At 39.0% G+C, this 24,702-nt stretch overlaps 1 protein-coding gene across 21 annotated transcripts in view; it reads left to right on the forward strand.

Annotated features, from left to right (window-relative positions):
• The window catches only part of CLASP1 (cytoplasmic linker associated protein 1), a 248,553-nt gene that overhangs the window by 90,183 nt on the left and 133,668 nt on the right, over nt 1-24,702 (forward strand). For 20 of the 21 annotated variants that reach the window (XR_016280884.1, XM_089520292.1, XM_089520276.1 and 17 more), the window contains exons 7-8: nt 371-468; nt 1,818-1,885. Coding sequence is in view for 20 of the 21 variants with exons in the window: in XM_089520292.1 (XP_089376418.1) it covers nt 371-468; nt 1,818-1,885 (166 nt within the window). In the remaining variant the exon portion in view is untranslated. Of the gene's footprint in view, nt 1-370; nt 469-1,817; nt 1,886-7,375; nt 7,464-24,702 lie in introns of those variants that run through there. The other variant, XM_089520291.1, reaches the window with a different exon arrangement.

Raw genomic sequence — 24,702 nt, forward strand, 5'->3', positions numbered from 1 at the left:
TCTGAAGTTGATTTGCTTTGAAATTTACCAGTTTGGGATGATAAGTTTGGGAAGTGACAAGAGCCACTGTATGAAGTATAATTACAAGCCAGCTTCTTAATTTGGTTTGGTGGCAGCCTGTTCCCTAACTGGATCATGGATATATGCAAGAGGGGATGTGATTGTCAGCAACTCAAGTGGCAGAGTCCACAGTGTAGGTTAATGGTTAGAATTTTGGTGTTGATCGTTAATCATGGTAGCTGTTTGAACAACATTATGGGGTATCCTTTATGTAATATATGCAGGTAAAACCCTTTTCAGAGTCAGAAACAACTTGAAGGCACACAGCAACAAAGCACTTATCTCCCATTTATTTCTCTTGGATCTTTAGGTTCGCGATGCAGCAATAAATAGCTTAGTAGAAATCTACAGACATGTAGGTGAACGTGTAAGAGCCGATCTCAGCAAAAAAGGATTGCCACAGTCTCGGTGAGTGAAGAAGTTTGTTTGTTTGCTTTGGAGTCTATTTCATCTGCTGCTGAAATGAGCCTCTTGAGGAGATCATACATTCCTACTTATTTATTGAGGGCAGTGCTTGGAAGTAACTAATTACAAAAACCATGACTATAATACTACATATTGTAGCTAATTCCTTTTTCACTCTTAACTGTAATGTAAAGTTCATTTCATAGTTATAGGGTGTGGCCTTATTAAATAGTGGTTGAGGAGCACCATATGCTTCAGTTGGTATTTAATGGTGTTCCCTCATGCTCTGAGGCGGGCTGGAAGAGTGTGTGTTTTATACAGTAGCCTAAAATCTTGTAGCATTCAAGTGTCTCACCTCCCATAACTAGATTAAAGTGATACTTTTAAATGTAATTATAATGACACTTTAATTTTGAGTTTCTCAAGAATAGCTATTATAGTTATTTTTATTTTCTTTTAATTCAGATTAACTACTTTTTGTGGGCTGCAGCTAATTACTTTTAAAAGTAAAGGCTCAAGGTCTGATCTAATTAGAGTGAATTTAACTGGTTAGAATGCATTTATATATATATTTTAAAAACCCCACAACTAAGCCATAGTGGATAAGATTGATGGCCTGTCTGTCTCAACTTTCTGTTCTACTATTGACCAGATCTCCAGTGTACAGAAACAGGAGCAGATTTGAATGATAGCACTTGTTTTGATAATGCTTTGGTGAATTACGGGTGTGGATAGGATCAGAGCCTATTAGTCTGTTCCACAGTCTAGTCTACTTTGACCAATCAGATGCCTGTGGGAAGATCACAGGCAGAACATGAGCACAATAGTATGCCTCCACTCATGTTCTCCTGAAGATGGCAAACTAACTCTGATCTTGGAGGTAGTCCATAGTCATGATCATATTTGGGTGCATTTGTATAGTCAAGTTAAGCAAAAACATTCTTAGCATTATATTGTAGGTCTGGAAACCATGGCTTCAGTAACACAGTAAACACTATCTGTGAAAGAAATATAACTCACATATTGTGTGCAAATTTTAGATGCAGCAACCATTAAATCTGTTTTCTTTCTTCTCATTTTCCATCTATACATAACTGAATGGCTCCCAAACTTTGGTCATCCAGGTGTTTTGGAATTCTCTTCTAGAATCCCTAAACATCATCCAAATTGGCTGGGTCTTCTGGGACCTGATATCCAAAACACATGGACAACCTCAGTTTGGGAACCACTGGTCTAATAAAATTCAAATGAAGGATTTCTATTCCTCCTTACCATTAAAATTAAAGGTACAAACATGTGCTGTCTGTTGTCAATGGGGTTTTTGCAATTCTGACATATTATTTTCAAATCAGGTTGAACATTATCTTTACAAAATTTGACGAGGTTCAGAAATCAGGAACCATGATCCAGGGATCAGGTGGTGAGTAGAGATGTTGTTAGCATTTTGTTTTGTTTTGTTTTTTTGATTCACTTTCAAATACGATGGAATCTCTCTCTTTCTCCTTCTCCTTCTCCCCACCCCCTCCCTCTCTCAGAAAAGCAATGTTTTCCCTTTTGTGATACTGATTTATTATTACATGCAGCAAAATGTCACAATTTCCTAATTCAGTCACTTAGCAATTTGGTGATACTGTATTTTGTTGGACTAACGAAAAGGAAAGCAAAAGAAAGCAAAAAATACCATGAAGCAAGTCTGGCTGAGTCTGCTCACATTCAACAGTGATACTGTGGTGCTATAGCAACAAGTTCTCTTCTCATATACTTCTCCTCCTCCTCCTTTCACATTCTGTTTTGATTAGCTACTCCATGTATTGCAGCAAGCCATAGTTTGTCATTACATTTGAAACTGGCAAACAATCACATCTTAAAACCCAAAATTTAATGTTTATTAATCTGATTCACAACTGCTTAGCTTCAGCAACTCTGCAGCATCAAATGGCTTAGGAACTGTACACTGAACTGGTAACAGCTGAGTTTTTCTAAATTTCCAAGATGCTTGTGTCAGAAATACCATAATGTTTGGTTCTGGGCTTCTGGCAAAACCTTCATTGACTGATTGATTTGCTAGCTGATTTGGAATCTAATAGTGTTGCTGTTAGTTTCATGCTAGGGTTCTGTTTGAAGGGCATGGACAGTGGTGGCATTCTCTCTTTAAAGTTAGAGGAGTTATCTAGGGATTGCTTGGGAACAAAAGACCTAATGCAAAGCAACGTGCTCAGACTCCATTTATAACAATGGCTATTTTTGTTAACACTGTAATGTTTTTAAGTACAGTATTGAAAGATTGGATTGTGGCTTCCTTATAGGCTCATAATCAAGAAGACAGTGTGCAATGAACAGAATATGAAGAGAAAATCAAATAGTACATAATTTAGGGCCTATTAATTTGACTGGAACTAAATGAAGTTGGATTGTTTTTTTTGTTTGTTGAAGATAACACTCCTATCTTTTTAAGTGTGTATGGTAAATTACTGAAGAACTGCTCTTAATAATTAGATTAGGATTATTTTAATTACAACTGTATTGTATGCAGTATTGGTGTTGATTATTTAATATTTGAATACTAAAATATTTAAATAATGGCTTACAAGTTAACAATGATTAAAATGCTGTGATGATATGTATTGACTGGAAGCTGTTTTGGCAGCAGTCAGTACAGAATGAGGGTGACCAAATTGAAGAGAATCGAATAAGGGAGATCCTACATTTCTCCAACCTTGTGCCTTTGAAATATGCTGGATTGTAGCTTCGTTCACCCCTTTTATTTGTGCTGCAAGATAATGGTGGCAGTTTATGTTCCAGCACCTCTGTAGAATACTAGATTAGGGAAGGTTGTTCTAAATAATGCATTCAAGTATCACTTTGGAGAAAGAACTACTATAAAAACAAAACAAAACTCTACACCATTTTCTCTCAAGCTGTGATATTGTAGATCTCTCATGTTTACTTTTGACATCACTAGCTATGCTGTGACGGTTGGCTTTGCTGAAAAATAGAGAAAGGAGCTTTACATGATACTCCAAACCTGGCTTTTTAAAACCTCTTAGTTCTCCAATTGACATCAAGTAGCAAATGGAAGGGTATTTTATTTAATGATGAAACATAGTTGCCATTGGACATTGGTCCAAAACACACTGAAGAAATAATCCAGTTTAAGACTGCCCTGACTCAGTGCTAGGGAATCCTGGGTATTATACGTATTGTGGCACTAGAGCTCTCTGACAGAGAAGGCTAAATGCCGTACAAAACTCCAGTTCCCAGAATTCCCTAGTATTGAGCCAGGGCAATTAAAGCTGTCTCAAACCAGATTATTTCTGCAGTGTGTTTTGGACCATAGTTGTTAGCTTCTGAGGGGCACATTAAGATTTCTAGGTAATGTAAACACTGCGTTCATTGCAGTGCATTATTAGCCTGATACACGACACACATACAGTGGTGCCTCGGGTTACGAAATTAATTCGTTCCGTGGCGCCGTTCGTAACCCGATACATTTCGCAACCCGAAAAGGCTTTCCGTTAGCGCTGGAAGCCTATAGCATTTGAATTTCGCGCCGAAATTAATTTCGTAACCCGAAAAATATTTCGTAACCCGGAACAGTTTTTTCCAATCCAACTTTTTCGTATCCCGGAAATTTCGTAACGCGGTCATTTCGTATCCCGAGGCACCAGTGTACTGAATTTGATGTCTTTGACTTTTTTGAAAACAGTTGTGTCAGTATGCAGGGGAAGATAAGGCAGTCAGGGTTGCACTGTCTTGGAGTGTATTCATCCTGTTCATATAGCTGCCTGGTTATGTTGATCTATTCTGCAGGAATTCATGGGTGTTTTGCTCTCACTGATGATTTTTGTGGTATTGAAGGCCACCTTGCTCAAGGGATGGCAGATTTGAGAAATAGTAATTTTCCTTTTACTGTTAGTGGAGAAGATAGATGGTTTCTCACCTATGCATTAATTCATGATCCCAAGTCAGTGTGTGTACCCAAGAACAGCATTTGGAGGAAAAGTATATCCTTTGTAATAAGGGACACCTAATAGTCCACCAAATGGGATGTTATTAGCTTCAGAGTAGTTAGTATTCCACAGCTATGCAATCCTCGAAATATTATTCCCACTGCATAGTGTAAATTTACAGCGCTTTATAAATAAAGGTTAATAATAATAATAATAATAATAATAGTGAAGTCTGAAGGTGAGAAAACTAGCTGGAAATTTGTATTCCAGCATGAAGCATGTTAGTTTTATGCCATTAATTTTGTCATATTACATCTATAAATGAATATATTATAATCCCCTCTCAGTTCTTGGAGTAGGTGAACCAACAGTCTTTAAATATGAAGGTTTCTCCTCCCCCCTCCTTTCTTGCAGTGCATCAGCATTTCCTCAAATAGATCTTTAAGAAATACCAGCTTTAAGATTCTTATTCCTGGGGGCTTAAAAAAAAAAACTTTAATAGTATTATGAACAAAGTGCCAGTTGGAGGGGGCAAATTGCAACTTGAAGTGGCCTTTACTTTATATAACAGGAAGGAGGATTTCATTTTGTGGATATGCTGCTTGTTGCTAGGTTACAAGAAGGTCTTTTCAGTCCTTCATAGCCAGAAAATGGAGCTAAGCTACATCTTGGATTTCTTGTTGGTTTTCTGTGTTAATGAACTATCTATAAATCTCTGGAAGTAGAAATTGCAAGCTCCTCTTTCTTCACAACAGGCTTTTGGAAAGCTAATTATTTTTTTCTACAATGGTTATTTTTAAATTAGTGAAATCTGCTATGCTTACATTTCCTGGAAATATATTTTCCAAACGAAGAAAAAATTAAGATAATCTTGTTGTGGTGGTGTGGCACATAGAACATTAATTGACTGTGAGATGAAGGAAGATAAAGCCTTTGAGTATGAGTTACGCTCCAGAGCCAATACTGTTCTAGTTCTAAGGTTGCTGATTCCCAGTCCAGTGGAAGGGACACACATACAAGGTACTTCAGCTATACTCATTTATAAAGTGAGTTTTTGGAATGGTTATAGTAATGAGTGCCCAACCTGGCATTATGATTTAATCAAACCTTATAAGAGTTCTCATCTTAAAAAGCCACTCCCATTCTCTGAAGGATAAAGGATTCCTTTATTAACTGATGGAAAACTTTGGCCATTTGACAGTGTTTCTGGTGCAGTGTTATTACTGTGCAAATGTGTATTTATGTGTCCTAAGCATCTGGGCTGGTTGGCCTATGAGCAAGTACATAATAATATATTTGAGCGATTTCCTGCTTCTCTGCACACCAATGTTAATGTTTTAAATTTTAGAATTGAAATGTGGTCATTCATTGTTGCATCATTCTTAATAGTTTCCCATGAGGTAGCACTTGCATCAGGCAAATGAAGCAGAAGGTAATACTAGGGTATTTCAAATGTAGTCATAGCAGTGCTCCCAAAATGCAGAAATTGTCCTTACTTTACTTTAACTGCCATGGCCCAGTGCTATGGAATTCTGGGAATTGCAGTTTTGTGAGCCATTTAGCATTCTCTGTCAGAGCGCGCTGGTGTCACAGCAAACTACAATTCCCAGGATTCCAGAGCATTGAGCCAAGGCAGTTAAAAATAGTTACAAGCTGGATGATTTCTGCTGTGCGGATGCATCCTAAACCAAGAAGCAGCTCTCCAACTCTTTCTAGATGCATATAATCTGACTGTATTATACAAAGCTGCAATTCCATGAAGTCAAGAAGTGAAATGGCAGAGTTAAGTGGGGCACCTCTTAAACTGCAAATGGGGAGGTATGGGTTGACCTGTTTCACATAGCCATTCTAGGATCCATAAATTATGGTTTATGAAGCTGGAAATGAACATCTGGGATGGGTGTTCCCCTTATTTCTCTCCCCTCTTCTTCTTACTCTCCATTGTGTACCAGCTTTGGCGCATTAGACTTGGTTTTCATTCAGCCAGAGTTGCCTTGCATGTCTGAACCAGGGAACTTTGTGAAAGTGTCAGCTTTTGAAGCCCAGAACGATAATCCAATTTAAGTCCATATCTGTATTGAACCCACTCCAGAAGAAGGCAACATGGTTGTAAGCTGTGCAAGTTAGTTGTAAATTAGTTGTAAAATGCCTCAGCATATTTATGTTCATGAAGAGATACTGTACATAATACAAGAATGGAACAAGTGAAGTAAAATGAATGGCAAGTAATAGGTCTGTAAAGTAAACCAAAGATTGTTCGCTTGTTTGGAAACGGATTCTTGTTTTTTTAATATCCAGATGTAAATGAATGAGCTAAATCATATGGTTTATAGATGTTTCAAAGTGTCTTGGAGAGTAATTAAGTAACAGACAAATACATTTTGGTTTGATTTTCATTATACAGAAAGAAGGCCAGTCTGGTTCTTGTCATAGACTCAATGGAATATAGTTTAAAGGTTTTTTTTTTTTTTTGGGGGGGGGGGAAGACAAATAATAAAACACAGATATCAAGTGCATTTAAAGAAATATACTTAATTCGAAATGCATATTTTCAGTCACATATCTTGACTTGGAAAAAAGAAAAGATTCCTGAATTCATTGTGGCTGAATTTACAATATTTTAGGTTACTGAATTAGCAGCACTTGAACGTAGAGGATCAGTGGTGTGTTGTGATCCATGTCTATCTGAATTGCTTGGGTCTTTCAGTACTTTGCTGGAAATAAATACAAGCTTGAAATCACTCGGTTTCTGCTAGGTTTCTGTTCATAGATGTGAGAGTTGGGGGAAATGTGCTACATTTCGGATGAACTGTACTCTCTTGCACTGAAGAAACTGTGCTAGTCTTGCATCTCTAGCTGCAGAGGAGGCTTTTATTTTGGAGTAGAAGAGCCAGCCCTCCTTGCACTGGGCTAAATTGGGTGGAGAGTTAACTGGTTGGTGCTTTAGTTGAGGATAGACTGCATGCACTTGCACAGGGTAGGATTGCCTTCAGATCCAGTCCTTGGCTTACATCACAGGACCACAGCACATCATGACTGCCCACAAAGGTAGGCATTTTGCTTAATAAACAGGGGTCAGAATACAAAGTGTGCTGCAGATAAGTGAGCATCCCTTGGGTCACCACAACAGAACAAGGCATGTTGCTCTGACATTTAGCATACGGATTTGCCCCCCTTTAGCAGCACTGGCATGACAGGAAAAAAAAGTTTAGGCAAACAGCATCTTTGCAGTAGCTGTGGATGGGAAGTAAACAGCAAGAAATAGGTCTCTGTGTGAATACAGATCATCTGTACTGGAATAAGGTAATTACAAACCAGAGAGCTGAATTCCTTATAATTTGTGGGGATGGTTTTTGGCATGTTTGCCTGTCTTCTTCAACCAATGTGACAAATTTATTTAGGGGAGACACTGGCAGCATAATAGCTTGCTGCAGCCTATGACGTCTTTTCAACAATACAGTGCTGAACATGTTTATTTAGAGGACTCCTACTGTGTACAAATGCTTTCTACCCCTAACAGTTTTGTGAATTAGGCTGCAATCCTAATACATTGACTAGGGTCAATATATTAGGATTGCAACCTAATTCATAAATATGTTAGGGGTAGAAAGCATTTAGGATGTACATATGAATAACAGCCAAACAATATGTAAAAAGGTGGTTCAGGGTTTTTTGTGAATTTTGGGTTGTGCTTTTTTATTTTCCTGAGTCCAGTTTCATAGCATCAAGCATATGTCTTAAAGTTGGATGTGCAATGTAATTACAGAGGGGATACAATACTTAAAGCATCTTCATGTCTGCGAAGCTTTAATTTATAGGGAAGGCATACAGATTGCTGGCTCCTGCCCCCCTCCCCTCCTCTTTTCTCAAGGCTGCATTTCATTTCAGAGGCACCATTCATGTTAGCCATCTTTGGCTTAAGAAAACTGTGCTTTTATTTCCCCATCTTATTTCAGAAAATTGCTGTTTTTCTCTTGAAACTGGGTTTTATTCTTTGTTCTGCTGCTGAAGCATGGTTAATTTCTCTTTAACAGGTTAAACAGAATTGGAGAACTGATGTGTTGTGGATGATAATGATGTGAAGCAGAAACCTTTGCTGCGTATCAGTTGCTTTTTCTTATCTGCATGTAGAGAGATCTTGTAGTACCTTTAAGACTAACTGAAATAAAGAAGTTTGCAGCATGAGCTTTTGTAAACTTCAGTCTACTCTCTCAGATGCTTTTTTTAATCTATATTATCTACCCAGAATCTGCTCTCATGTTTTAGGAAATAAAAATGGTACTCTTGAACCTGATAACAGCCCTTGTTTGTTCTCTGTCATTGTAGTCAATAACATTATATGATAACGGTATCTCAGTGTCAGTGCCATTTGATCTGGTTTCTCTTAACTAAATGGTTCACAGAAACAATGCGTTGTTTAGAAAATCAGCTGGGTAAATTGACAGGAAAGAACTCATAGGTGGTTTGCAGTAATGGTTTATAGCAAAGTTAATAATTTAGAACCATCTTTTCAGTCTTTCTAAAGAGTCTGATTAAGAATCTAGTGGATAAATTGCTTATAATTATGAATCACTTAATACGTTGCACCAGTGGTTTCGTTTAATTCTTGGTATAATAGCTGCTGAATTACTACTAATTCTAAGATTTCATATTATCCAGAAATGGGTCAATATCCTGTTACGTATGTCTAGTGGCTGGCCTTGGCCTCAGTTCTTTGTCTGTACAATGGAGTTAATTACGAGCTTGATAGGTTATTGATGTACAATAAGTCTGATCACTGATCCAGCATGTCCTATAGTGTCTATTCAGATCGGCAACAGCTCTTCATAATTCAGCTTCATTACATTGGAGGAGAATGAGAATAATTTCCCTCTTCCACTTTCCCCACACTGTACTTAATTTTATACATCTCAGTCACTCCCTCTTGGCTCTCTTTCATTCTAATGGGCAGCTTTGGGCAGATGTTTTTGGCCTATGTTGTTGACATTGTTTTTAGTTTTGGTATTTCTATGCAGGTCCTGCTTATGTGCAGGGAAAGTGCTTGCTTCAGATGTACATTTTCTGGTCTGCTGCTGAAATTTTGTGATGCAATATGATACTGAACTTAAATGCACAGACGTGTGCAGTCTACAAGAGGTCTTAGGGGCCCCATTGCTGCCGGAGTTGCTCACCTCTGATCTAGGTTACCTCTGTTTTCTCAAGTCTATTTGTGTCTTTTTGTAGGAAATTAAAGCTGAATCTACACTGCAGAAATAATGAAGTTTGGCACCACTTTAACTGCATCCTCTGGAATCCTGGGATTTGTAGTTTGTTGTGGCACCAGAGCTCTCTGACAGACTAGGCTGAATGTTTTCTAAGACTACAAACCCCAGAATTCAATAGAATTGAACCATGGCAGTTAAAGTGGTCTCAAACTGCATTATTTCTGCAGTGCATATTCAACCAAAGAGACCAGTCTGAATGACCAGATTGGCTGACTCGAAGAGGTTGGCATGGACAGAAGTAACCTGTTTACTATCCAGGACAGAGCATGCCTGTTCCAGAGGGTATAGTTACATTGGCAAAAAACTCAGTGAGGATAGGTCTAGCAAAGATGGTGTTTCCATTGGTGGTGGGTTTTGAAATGGAGCATTCTAGAGGTAGGCTGGAAGTAGCTTTGGCTCCACTGCATCATACCCAGAGAAGACCCTGGCCCTTTAGGTATGTCAGCCTAGAGATGATATAGATCATTTCCCTCCAGACTAGTAAGCAGTATTTCAAGCAATCAGCAGAACTAACTGGAAATAAGAAGAATCCCTCCTTCACTTGGTCAGTGTGAACTGGCAGGGCTTTAGAAGTGGTGGATTTTACTGTCCACCCATATCCCTCACCTGCCTCACCTGCATTTAATATGCTGTTTAACTCTTTAATGTGGGATGTGGTGGCTTAGTGGTTAAGACGCCAATTCTGATAATCGTAAGATTGGAAGATCAGCAGTTCAAGGCCCAAGTGCTGCATGATGGGGGGAGATCCCATCACTAGTCCCAGATTGTGCCAAAATAGCAGTTTGAAAGCATGGAAATGGAAGTAGATAAATATGTACCACTTTGGTGGGAAGGTAAACAGTGTTTGGTGCAGTCATGCTGGCCTCATGACCCACAGAGTAGTCTCTGATAAAGCTGGCTCTTCAGCTTAGTAACCGAGAAGAGCACTGCCCCCGAAAGTCGGGCACCACTTGAAAATCTTGTCACATGGGAATACTTTACCTTTTTAACTCTTTAATAAGAATTTCCAGTCTTAGTGCTAAGCAGGGCATGTTCCTGGGTTAAAAACTGAAGGTTCAGAATTCAGTGGTTTCTTATGATATAGTCAAAACAGGAAGCCTCTTTTTCTCTTCATATGAGTCTCAACTGAGCTTGCATAATCTTTATCTTGCTTTTTCTGGTTGTATTAATGTGATGCATACCACAGCTTTCTTTATCCTTGCTGTGCACCTGTGCACTCTTAGTTAGGAGGAGATTAATTAATTGTCCTTCACAAGCATCTGTGGAAATTTGAAATCAGCCTTTGAAATCAGACCAAAGAGCAATGCATTTGTATGTAGATACCAAAAAGTATGAAATAAATGTGTTTCATTCAAGTTAAACAAATCCCCACAAATACACAGGATACTGTTGTGTCGGAAGTCAATTATCAAAGAATTTTCAACTCTCCCATTAGCCACATTGAGGCCTTTGTCTCTGATGATGGCGAGGAGTGATGAACCAGATCCACTGGTCTGTCTGCCATAGTTTTCCTGCCTCCAGCTGCTGTTCTGTTTCCCACTGTTACTTACGCTAGTCTGCCCCACCATACTGATCCTGATAGACTCCTGTTTTTCTTCCAAGAAAGCCAGCAGGCTACCATTGTTTTTCCTCTCCAGCAAGCTTTGAGAGGAATGGTTGGACTGGAGAGCACTCTCCAGATCCATGTTGTGATGTTGTTGTTGCTACATGCCTTTGAATTTTTTTCCTATTTATGGTGACCCTAAGGTGACTCAGTCATGGGATTTTGTGTGGCTGAGCATGTGTGACTTGCCTTAGTGAGTTTCCATGGCCGAGTGGGGAATTGAGCCCTGGTCTCCAGAGTTGTAGTTCAATGTTCAAACTCCACTACACCACACTGGTTCTCTTACACTTCTTGTAATTACAACATAAAGAAAGAGGCAGGTTAGGGAGCACAATTGTGGTGTAGATGTGTGGAAGGAAGCTGGACATATACCTGCAGAGAGGGAGAGTTATGTGGTGGTAGATCCTGAAGTAGAATGTGAGAGTAAAAAAGAGAATAGAAAGGCTTTAGTGTTTTCTTTTCAGCCCTGGACATATAACTGGCCTCTGACCATGGGAAGGTAGTGGTGATTGTGCTCCTTTTGTTGCAGTCGCTGAGCTTCTGTGGGCTCATGTTATTGCCGATTAGATTTGGGATCCCATTTCTCTGATGAAATGAGACTGCTTAAGATGGCTTGAAGGGAACACATACCTTCTCCATTCCCAGATTTCACTCTCTGTCTCTCTTCCCACAACATCAACCTGTACATTCCAGGTTGTGCTCATGCTGACAGGCTTTTGAACTGACCCTGGTCCCTAAGAAGATGGGCTTGCATTGTGAATAACTACTGAGGTTCTCTAGTGAGCCGAGTTCCATGGTAAGGATAGCAGGAAGCACTGCTGGCCACTCAGATCGAGTCAGCAAAATGCCTTGGATTAATTCTGAGAAGGACATATATAAACACAGTGAAAGGTGCTGCTTTGGTTGTTATCATTCTAGAGAATGTATGAAAAAATGAGATTTAGCATTCCATTTAATGTGTTTGCTTCAGTAGTTTAAAAGAAGGTGATAGGGATAATTGTGTATTGTTTAATTGCTTCAATTAAACTATTGAAATAAAATCTACAATAAGTAGAAATGGCATTAATACTTCACTGTGATACATATAATAGAGCACTAGAAGTACTAGGGGTGTTGTGTATTTTGGTTAAGAGATCAAGAGCTCATGGCACAGAGCAAGCACCCCAAATTTTTTGTCTAGCAGGCAAACAGTATTAAATGTGGCACTCAGTACAGAGAATTGGGTAACCACTACATCCCTGCTGGCTTTCTACCTTTGTAGCTTTATTTATATTTATTATATATTTAAACAAGGTATTGTGAAGAAGGGTTAAACTATTAATATCCATGGTCTGAGTAAAGCCATCTAGTCACAGCCTTGAGAATGCTGGATTCTGAGGAGCAATTATGGCAGAAATATTCTAAATCTAGAGGTTTGACTTAAATAGAATCATAGAATCGTAGAGTTGGAAGAGACAAAAGGGCCATCCAGTCCATCCCCCCTGCCATGCAGGAACTCTCAATCAAAGAATCCCAAGAGCTGGCCATCAAGCCTCTGCTTAAAGACCTCCAAGGAGGAGGACTCCTCTACACTCCAAGAGAATGTATTCCACTGTTTGAACAGCCCTTACTGTCAGGAAGTTCCTCCTAATGTTGAGATGGAATCTCTTTTCCTGGAGTTTGCATCCATTGTGCCGGGTCCTGTTCTCTCGAGCAGCAGAAAACAAGCTTGCTCCCTCCTCAATATGACATCTCTTCAAATATTTAAACAGGGCTATCATATCGCCTCTTAACCTTCTCATCTCCAGGCTAAACATCACCAGCTCCCTAAGTCGTTCTTCATAGGACATGGATTCCAGACCCTTCACCATTTTAGTCACCCTCCTTTGGACACGCTCCAGTTTCTCAACATCCTTTTGGAATTGTGGTGCCCAGAACTGGACACAGTATTCCAGGTGGGGCCTGACCAAAGCAGAATACAGTGGCGCTATTACTTCTCTTGTTCTAGACGCTATACTTTTATTGATGCAGCCTAAAATTGCATTGGCCTTTTTAGCTGCCCCATCACACTGTTGACTCATGGTCAACTTGTGGTCTACTTGGACTCCCAGATCCCTTTCACACGTAGTTTCATTCAGCCAGGTGTCCCCCATCCTATATCTGTGCATTTCATTTTCTGCCCTAAGTGCAGTACCTTACATTTCTCCGTGTTGAATTTCATTTTGTTAGCATTGGCCCAGCTTTCAAGTCTGTTCAGGTCATTTTGAATTTTGATCCTGTCCTCTGGAGTATTAGCTATTCCTCCTAGTTTGGTGTCATCTGCAAATTTGATAAGTGTGCTCCCAATTATGTCATCCAGGTCATTGATAAAGATGTTGAATAACACTGGGCCCAGGACAGAGCCCTGTGGGACCCCACTGGTCACTCCAGGATGAAAAGGAGCCATTGTTGAGCACTCTTTGGGTTCAGCCAGTCAACCAATTACAAATCCATGTAACAGTTACCTTGTCCAACCCACATTTTACAAGCTTGTTTGCAAGAATGTCATGGGTAACCTTGTCAAAGGCCTTACTGAAATCAAGATATACAATATCCACAGCATTCCTTTCATCTATCAAGCTGATAATTTTTTCAAAGAAAGAGATCAGATTTGTTTGGCATGACTTGTTTCTCTGAAACCCGTGTTGACTTTTTGTGATTATGGCATTGCTTTCTAGATGTTCACAGACTCTCTGTTTAATGATCTGCTCTAGAATCTTTCCTGGTACTGATGTCAGACTAACTGGACAATAATTGTTGGGATCCTCTTTTTCCCCTTTTTGAAGATGGAGACAACATTTACCCTCCTCCAGTCTGCTGGGACTTCCCTGTTCTCCAGGAGTTCTCAAAGATGATTTCCAATGGATCCAATATTACATTTGCCCGTTCTTTTAATACTCTTGGATGTAGTTCATCTGGTCCTGGAGACTTATATTCATTTAGATTAACCAGATAGTCCTGTACTATCTCTTTGCTTATTCTGTGCTAAAATTCCCCTATTCTGTCTTCTGCTCCTTTATCCTCAGATTGAGCACCCTTTCCCTTTTCTGAGAACACAGAGGCAAAGAAGGTGTTGAGTAATTCTGCCTTTTCTCTGTACCCTGTTAGCATTTTGCCATCTTCTCCACGCAGTGGCCCTACCATTTCCTTCTTCTTCCTTTTGCTGCGGACATATCCAAAAAAGCCCTTTTTATTCTTCTTAACCTCTCTAACAAACCTGAGTTCATTCTGTGCTTTAGCTTTTCTGACTTTACCCCTACACATGCCTGCTATTTGTTTGAATTCCCCTTTGGTGATTTCCCCAATGTTCCATTTCTTTTACATGTTCCATTTAAAAGTTAGCTCAGTTGAAAGTTCCTTAATTATCCATCCTGGTTTCTTGAGACACCTCCCATTTTTCTTTCTCACTGGAACTGTTTGAAATTGTGCTTTCAGTATCTCCCTTTTGAGAAACTCCCATCCATCCTGAACTCCCTTCTCTTTTAGTATTGCTGACCATGGGATCACCCCCAGTATTTCTCTAAGTTTACTGAAATCAGCTTTCCTAAAGTCTAGAATGCATGTCTGACTATGCCTGGCTTCACCTTTCCACTGTATAATAAACTCCAGGAGAACATGGTCACTTCCACCTAATGATCCCACCACTTGCACCCCATTAACCAAATCATCCTTGTTGGTTAGGATCAGATCTAAAATAGCTGACCCCCTTATTGCCTCTTCCACTTTTTGAAAGGGTGGAAGATAGGGCCAGGTAAAAATATAATTCCATTTAGGAATAGTTAAAAGATTAGTGCTAATAATGGAAAAGAATAGTTATTAATAGAAAAGAATACATTAGATGCTTGATGGTAGCTGAGGGTGAGGAAAGAGCTCACTGGAGAGTGTTATTTTGTTTTACTTTTTTTACTCTTTGATAATTAATGAGTAGAATTGATCATATACTACCAAATTGACCTGAACACATCTGCTTGGTGTCCAAATTTTCATCTTAAAGCCCGAGTATCAGATCCAGGAAAAAGGATCTTAAGGGCAAAAGGACAAGATAAGTGACGGAAGGTGAAGGGTTGGAACTGCCAGCTTGGAAGGGGAACCCATCACTATTTTATTTTATTTCATTGTTGATTTCTTTCCCTGGAGACTACAGTCCGTCTTCGCCTTACGTGGGGGATCCGTTCCGGATCCCTCCGCGTAAGGTGAATTCCGCCTATGCTCGAGCCCTATTGGAAACAATGGAGCTCGTGCGCGGTGGTGCGGGCGCGCGCAGGGCGCAACGGGCGTGTGCGCCCATTCAATTGAATGGGACGTTCCGCCCCGCGGCTTGAGCACGTATGCTCAAGGCCGCGTATGGCGCGCCCGCGTATGGCGCAGGCGCGCTGTATATACGAGCAGAAAGTGGAGGAGGGTTGTTTGCCCTATCCTCCTTGCCCTCTTGCTTAAATTGCACATATGTTTAATTGATATGGGTGCTGACCTTACATTCTCTTGATACCTTTTGACTAGACCTGGGATGCTTCATCACTTTGGCTTCCTTGTACTCATGTCATAAAAAATAAGTAGAATTTACATTGTTGTGGTGGTCACTTGAGTTGACACTAATATATTTCTTGCCTTGCCAGCTAAAATTTCTAGAAATCTTTGTCGGACATTCTGGCTTCCATTCAATCTCGTTCAAGTGTGACTACGAAGAAAATCTTTTGACTTAGATCACAATTTCCCTTCATAACTTGACTGAAAACAAATTTGCTAACACAATCAATGTTCTGATCATCCTTATTATATTAAGCTATTCATAGAGACTGAACCCTTTTCCTGAACACATTAAAACACATTAACAATAAAAATGTTCTCTGCCATACATCCTTGTAAAAGGAGGTGGCTGCACTATGTAAATTCAAGGAAATCTTTAAAAATACAAAGCTAAAATAAAATGCCTTTACATTTTCCACAAAACATCTACGGTATATAACTGAGAGTTGAAATAATTATCTTTATTATCAGATACTTCCTTCTAATCTCTTGCAAGGAACAAAAATCTCCTCACAAGCCATGCACAATATTATCCAATTATTTTTGTGCAACTCTGCTATTTCGGCCACAACATTAAAATGAAATAAAAATTATGACTATGGCATAGAAAAATATTTATGGAAAGCTTTCTCTTTTCAACATAGGAGTATCTTTGCTCCATGCAATTGTTTAATCCAAAAATAATCTCTACAAATCAGAACTGGATTGTGGGGGAAAGCCCTATGTTGTAAAAATACAGTCGCCCTTCCTTTCTTGTGGACTTGAGGTCCATGGTTTTGAATATTCACGGAGGGGTGACCACTGCCATTTTCAATGAGTCGTGCTCCCGTGGTGCATGGCCTGTGCGCACTCATGGACATGTGCCCCATTCAAGCTAATGGAGCTTGAATATAGGCAAGTCTCCATTTTTGCATGGGGGAGGGGGTTCTAGAACGGATTCCCCATGAAAATGGAGGGCCGACTGTACATAATTAAGGTGAATTAGTCCAAATAAATTTCAACTATCCTTTTACATATGTGGTTACTGAAATGTTAATTGGCTCACACTGAGGTTCTTTTGTACAACTTTTTCCTGTGGTCTGTACTCAAGTTATCAATGTATCACATTCAGTGCTCACTAATATAATTCAGCTTTTTCACCAGCAGAGTTGAAAAACATGTAAAATATTGTATTTAGATTTGGTATGGGAAATGTGCACTGCATAGTTACAATTTTTTGTTCTTTCATTCTTTTCTCTATGTTTTCACTTCAGTGAAAACTGCATATGGAATTAACTTGCATCATTCCAGCAGTCTTTCTTGAGCAGCTGTACTTTAGGTTTGGGCTATAGCTGGTTTACCTAACTAAGAAACCATCTTGACAGTGAAAGAGAGAATCCTATTTTTTTCCATATAGCAAACCTATGTGACAAAGCATCTCACCCAACAAAGATAAAAAGGGAGTAGTATGCAAAAAATGGAAATATTTTTCTCCAAAATCTTACGTTAGATTTTAAGGCCAGGATTGGAAATGTGTGACTTTGCATATGTTTTTGGATTCTAACTCCCAGAATTCTTCACCATTGGTTGTTCTAGCTAAGGCTGATGGACAATGGAGTCCACAACATCTGGAAGGTGTTCCACATCTGGATGGCCACAGAGTCTTATTCAACTCAGTGGGATTTACGTGTGGGAGTAAGAGCAAAATCTGCCTGTAAACCAGAGTTCATGTGCCTACCGTATAGTCAAAATCATTATTTTGTAATGTACAGCTACAATCTCTATCATTATGTTTCCCTATTTAGGCCTTCTTAATTATGCATAATTATAAGCATATCAGCTGTTCTTTGCTGTATTGAGAGTTGGAGCATCTCCTTAGTTAATAATAAATAGTGGTCTGCTATATTTCAAAAAATAGAGTTTAACAGCAAATATTATTCAATGGCTGTCCTTTTTTCCATAACTTACTGTGCTATCAGAGGAGTCATTCTGTTACCTTGTGTGAATCTCTTCCTTGTTTGCTTCCCTAAGCCAAATTACTGCCTTGCTTTATTTGCATGTCTAGCCTCTAGTCAGTCCACTGTAATGAAGGGTTTTAGAGAGGAACATTCCCAATGGCTCTATTTTTCTTCTCTCCCCGTTAACTAATTCTGAAATATGGGAGAACCACAATCCTTTTGTTTTGTATAATAAAATGTGTTCCCTGTGCAGTATAACATTTGACTAACTTTTTTGTTATCCACGAGGCTTGGTCCGGAATGGATCCCCCACAGATACAAATGGATGACTGTACTGTTTTGTGTAGATCCAAAGGCCTTAGCCTTTAAGATGGCTTGCATGTATTTCTCTTCTTTTATAGCTGTGGCTCCCAAACTTTGGTCCTCTGGGTGTTTTGGATTTCAACTCCCAGAAACCCCAGCCAGTTTGACCAACAGTTAGGAATTCTGGGAGCCACAGTCAAAAATATCTGGAGGATATTTTGCTGGATTGTTTGGAATGCCACTTTACTTGTATATTGTTAAAACTATATAGAATTATAGCCTAAATCCAATTGCAGGACCTAGTTATTGGCCCTGAACCAAGTGCTGATTGGTAATGTACATAAATCCATCCATTCAGTAGTTGTATTCTAAATGTATTCATGCTGATATTATTGCAATTTGCTTTCTTTAGGCCTTGGTACATTATACAGATGTGCTGTGTCCTAATCCTATATTCACATTTTTGGTTTGTTATTTCCTAAGGCATTTTCAGCAACTGTAAAATTTAGAAGAACAGTTTCTGTTGTGGTTCTCTGTTACGAACTGGTCAAATCTATTGTTCTACATTTTTATGGGGTGGGTCTGGTGGTACATCATCGCAGAAAATGGCTCGAGGATTGGTCTGAAATTTAGCGTTGCAGGAGCAGTCAAGTCCTACTATTACTTTTCTTATTACAAACACTAATCGTACTGATAGGAAGCATAATTAGACCCATTCTCTCTCCCGTCCCCTCAGCTTGTAAATCAGTTAAGTCTTTTGAGTTTGAGGAACAGTGGGGCTTATCTGAATCTCCTCAGTAAGAAGATTGATCATAGTAGACAGGTTCTTTGAAAGAATATGTGCCTCTTAGTATCAAGCTCATCACTGTTTCCAGAATGGCTGGTAAAAATCACATGCATAAATGATAATAATAAGTATAAAAATAAAAAAGCAGCAAGTTAAAAAAGAAGAAAATTAGCTTTAATAAAATTAACCATGATTTGTAAAGGCTTGGGAAGAGAAGCCTGTGCGCAATGTCAAAAGGACAGAGTGGATGGAAGATGAACCTCTCTGGAATGTGATCCAAGGTGACCAGCCATTCTCCTTTTCCAGGACTTGTCCTACATTTCAGCCTTCAGTTCAGGAGGAGTTCCAAAATGGCCACCATTTTGAACATGACTAAGAAGCATGAATTTAGTATTTCTATGAGTGTTTTTAGCTTTTATGTGATCATGATCTCCATCTTTCTTGGAAGTTCGTTTTAATTTTTGTGAACTGTCTTGCGTCCTAGTTTGGGGACAAGACAGGAGAGAGAGAGAGAAAGAGAGAGAGAGATAAGGTTCTGTGGTTATTTGTTTTGCTTCAGAAAGTAGAGCTTGTGAAGACTTTTTTGTATGGGGAGATGCAAATTTGGGAAGAGCCAAATTATCTTTTCCATAATTTTTAAAATTTATCTCACACTTGTTTTTTCATCAGGGAATTTGTTGCTGAAAGATTTATTTTTTTCAGCTTTCACTGCCATTAATCTGCAATGACCGGTTGTGACAGTTAGGTCTGACTGAGCTTTGAGATGGTCTTGCCTAGAAATATTAAATTTCCAGAAATTTTGAAGCCAGAGGGAAAGTGTTCTTTTTTCATTTGTTTTCCCAGATGAAAACAGACATTTTCAGAAAAATTAAACAATGAAATATTATCACTTTTTACAAATTGAAAGTCACTTTGTTACTTTAGGAAGATAAAAGGTGTTTGGGATATAGTTATCATGTTCAGTGTATTGAAAATACAGTTTGTTAATAAAGTTATTACAACTTAAATTTGTATTTCTTCTTACAAATGGAGTTACAATCCAACCAAAATACAGTGGGGCTTTGGTTCCAAGATCTCCATGGATACCAAAATCCATGGATGCTCAGGTTTTATTAAGTGAAATGGCATAATAAAATGGTTTCCCTTACATAAAATAGCAAAATCAAGCTTTGCTTTTTGGAATTTATATTTTGTGGAATATTTTCAATCTGTGGATGCTTGAATCTATGTATAAAAATGTTTGTGGATATGGAGGGCCGACTGTGCTTCTTTAAAGGTAGAAATCATTTGCAAAGCAAATGCAGAAACTACAAGAAGTAGTTGAGAAATGTACCAGAATTCAAGAATGGTAGTCAGTTTCAATGACTTTGCTAGCTGCATTCTTTAGTATGTGGGCATATTAGTTAAATAAATAGTTATTGCCACCAATAATTTTAGCAAAATATTGCTACATCTTTCTTTGGTTTGAAAAGAGGTGGTTTAAACTATGAGTGCAGACCTATTGCTTTCTTTTCCTCTGGTTGTTTTTTTTAAAATTTTTATTTATAAAGCTTTATTGAAATAAAACAAGCATACAGTTGCAAAAAATTAAAAATTACATAAACAAATATACATAGTTACATACGTTACAAACTGCCCAAAACCATACATGCTGTATATACTCATGTATAAGTCTAGAAATTTAGGTCAAAAAATTGACCCCCCAAAAACTGACTCGACTTATCCATGGGTCAGTGTAAGAAATGTGTCTTAACTCTTATTTAAAAAAAGGAACCATTTCCTGATGAAAAGCAAGAGTATAATATGTGAAGTACTGACTCCCTCTACTCTTATCCATCGAACCTTAAGAGTAAGCCCAAAGAGTTGTCTGCTGGAATTTTATAAGTTCTTTGACATTGTTTTGCTTTGCTTCATCCTTTAGATTGTTTGCTATATGCCCCTAAATTCTACCCTCGACTTATCCACGGGTCATAGCAAAATCCATAATTTTGGCCCCAAAACTTGCCCTTGACTTATACATGCGGTCGACTTATAGTCGAGTATATATGGTACTTACATCATACCACTTTTCTAATCCCTCTAACCCTAGTCACCCACTACATCGTATTACCTTAATTCGTAAAATTATTTAATCTTTCTGCAATCTCCAAATCTTACCCCTTTAATTAACCTCTTCTTTCTTCTGTAACCATCTTACACACCAACTTCCTATCTACCATCTTTGTCAAAACTTGTCAATATTTGGCTATCTTATTGCCAACAGAACATAAAAACTTCTTAAATGATCCTAACTGTCAGATAATTTTACCTTATTACCCTGATCCACCTTCAAGGAGAAGGTCCTAGAGTTCATACCAAGTAAAGATAAATAACTGCTGATTTGCCCCATTCCATTTCAAAGAATTTTATGACTTTCCTCCATTGGGCCGTTGGTTTAGTGTCTAGATAATTTCTCAAGGCGTATGTTGGGATATCCATACCCATACCTTCATACAGTTTCAGTTTGAAACTGTCTTTTCCTCTGGTTGTAAAGAACAGATGAATCTAATGAACACTCTGCAAGATTTCTGAGAGCTAATTATATCAAGAGCAGTAAATTTTCATTAACACTACTCTCTGACAATAGCACACAAGTTCACAGGTCTGGTGGTGGAGCAGGTGTAGATCAGGATTTAGCCATAGGGGAAATTATAAGTATATTTAATGAGTCATACCGCAGGGCACAAGGTTGAACTATGTGATCAGTGACGTCTTCCTGTCTCTGCTTCATACCACTCAAATATGAGCAGTTGTTTGATTTTAAGTTTGCAGCAATAAGAAAGTCCCACAAGCAGTGAGGTACAGTTCTGCCATTAAGCCATGGAGTGCCAGTGCTTGTTACGGAGACATAATTTTTTTCCAACAATGGAGGCAGAGACATCCTCATGTGGGTTTCTCCTTCCTCATCGCTGAAGCAGAAAGGAAGTAGACTTTAGCTTTATTACACTAGTGGGCAAATGGGATTTAAACGATAATTAAAACTAGAGAAAATCAGGAAATGCCTGAAGTTTATCATATGACATTTCCTGGCTTTCTCTAGTTTAACTCTTGTTTAAATCCTGTTTGCCCGCTAGTGTGATAAAGCTCTTTGAGGATGTTACCAGAAGGGGGGACCAACCTCTGCATATCACCCAGTCTAATTCCTGCCTCTGCACCAAGTAGGGGATTCTCAGCCATACTCCCTGAATTGAGAAACCCCAAACAAGCCAATTAGGTTCAGTGACTATGCAATGTCTACTGGCTATTGAGATACATTCATGCCAAGGAACTAGGGCCTTTTTGTAGTTGTGATGTTATGGAATGATCTTTTCTTCCTTTTAAAGCATTTCTGTAAACTGTCTGTAAACTCAGCCCAAAATGTAGGACATTTAAGAAAAATGGAGGATCTTAAATGTCCTACATTTTGGGCTGAGTTTTGTCCTGCAGTTGTCCTACAGTTTGGTCTAGAATTTGTTCCACTTTTTGTCCCTGGTAATAGTGGACAATTATGGCAACGCTAGGACAACAGCAATTACCACAAGTCTGACTATTATGCTTATACTGGTTCTTATTTCTGTTCTGGTTTTGCAGTTCTAGACTCTAAACTGTATTTGTGTTGCATTGTTGTAGTTGTTCTCAAGTTATGTGTGCCACTTCCAATACTGTCTCTGTGTGTGCACATAGTAGAAATATTCCATGTAAAAAATACAACAGAATAAAAACAACCTCTGTAGGAGTCACATAGTTGATTTCTCATCATTGTTGACAAACACTGCAGAAATGAATATGTGTAGCATTTCTTGGAACAAGAAATATATCTGGATGTGTCAGAGGGTGTATGGATGCAGTCTTGTGTGCAGTCAAGCTACTGCTGTTTCCTTGTGAGGAGAGATTGCATTTTCAAGTTCCTGAACAAGCTACTAACAGCGTTTGACTGCTGACTCTGCCTACTGTGTTTGCATCTGTAAAGCTGCCTATAAAATTAAGGTGCTATTTCCACCTCTGTTTAAATCTAGTGGTTAATTGCTGTGAAATACATACAGGTGACAGCTTCATTTGGGAGGTTTCTCATATCGGTACAGATGCATTCAATTGTTAGTGAAATAATTCAGATGAATTTGAACTTTGGCCACCCACAGCATCTATAGCACAATCACTGTTGTGAATGGAACATAGGGGGATGGACAACTGGACAAGTTCTATAACGCCACATCTTCGGTACAGCATTTATGCGCACTGCAATGAAGAAGTGGCGAAAAGCTGCGGTGGCAGCTAGGGCACCATTTTGCAACGCAAAAAGGAGCTGCTTTTTGCAGGTTCTTTTTATGCTGCGGAAAGGCCGATTGGGGCCACAGCATGTAGTTTCTGCAGCCCTGATCAGGCGAGGAAAGGGGTGGCACGGCATCCCCCCTTAGGGGCGGACTTTTGAGCCCCCAAGTCTTCTTTTTCCTTTTCAAGCTTCTGTTTTATTGGACTATTAATGTATTTGTTTTCTTCACCACTAGGATTCGTGATCTCATCATCTCTTATTTGTTAATTTGTTTGTTCATTGTCTTTTCTAATGGTTCATTTTTCCTCATGATGTGGCCAACAGCCTCAATTTAGTCATCTTGGCTTTCAGGGAGAGTTCATGTTTGATCTGTTCTAGGACCCATTTGTTTGCTTTTTTGACCATCCATGGCCAATTGTTTACAGGATTATAAATCAGAAAATGTGGGTGAAATTCAGCAGTGTTTTCATTAAAGTGGACAATTCCATAAGGATGATCCAAAAGGATGATATACATTTTTCTTAAACCTAGGTGAAAGTAAGTTATCTACAGTGCTTTACAAGAAAAGGTGCCTTTCATTGTTTTGGTGAAGTCCTGAGCAGCAGTTCCTAAGGGTTTTTTTCCCTGTCAGTTAAAGTAGAAGTGGGGAAAGAATGGCCTTTGGAGTCCCCAGGGTTTCCCACGTCTTTGAAAAAGGTTTTTTGGGGACAGGGAATTGACCCCACCACCCCATGCCCCTAGGGCATTTTTGTCCCACCTGTTTTTGTCTCAGGAAAAGCCTTTTTTCCGATAGGAAGTAATATGGAAGTTGACTTTTTGATTATTTCTTGATGTGGAAAAAGGCCTCCATGGGGCCCAACATAGCTCAGAGCAGCAAAATTCAGGAACATTTCTACCCCAGTTTTTTTCCCTTTTAGGGGATGCTGCTCCTTCACGGCCCCCTGACAGGGCAAGGCAGCTGCCTATCCCCTGAGAGTTGATCACCCTGTGCTAAAACCTGTGACAGAAAGTCCTGACAAAAATTTGTATTGTGAAGGTTTACTCTCATTCTGAGGCTAGAATGCTGCCAGATCTTCAAGGTTTTCAGAAGGCTGAAATGCATTCAGTGATTGTCTGTTCTTTTCAATATGGAATATGATCTCGTAAATCAGACTTCATATTAACTGCATGGATTGAATCCTTAAATATTTATCTGTTTGGGGGATAGGGAAACTATAGTTTTCTCCTTGCATCCTAACTTCTCTATTCCCTTCCATTAGATCTTCTAGGTAGCTATTAAAAATACTGTCTGCTGTACATCCTACAGTGGGGAAAAATAAGAATTACTGTGTTGGATCCAGGAATGTCTCACAGGACAACCCTGACAAATCCTGATTTTTCTATCACACTGCAGCCCTTTTGTGCACCATCTCAAACCTCCTGGTAACTGAAGAACAGCCCAGATAGGGAAGGAAAGTATAATGTGGGGGACAGGGAGATATATTTGGGGAGAGAAGGGAAAGCCGTGGAGGCCTCATTGCACAAGTAGAGTAGCACAGTATCTTCTCTGGATCCAACCCA

Source organism: Sceloporus occidentalis, unplaced genomic scaffold (genome assembly GCF_023333645.1).
Source record: "Sceloporus occidentalis isolate IW3139 unplaced genomic scaffold, rSceOcc1.0.p SCAF_4, whole genome shotgun sequence".
Lineage (NCBI taxonomy): Eukaryota > Metazoa > Chordata > Lepidosauria > Squamata > Phrynosomatidae > Sceloporus > Sceloporus occidentalis.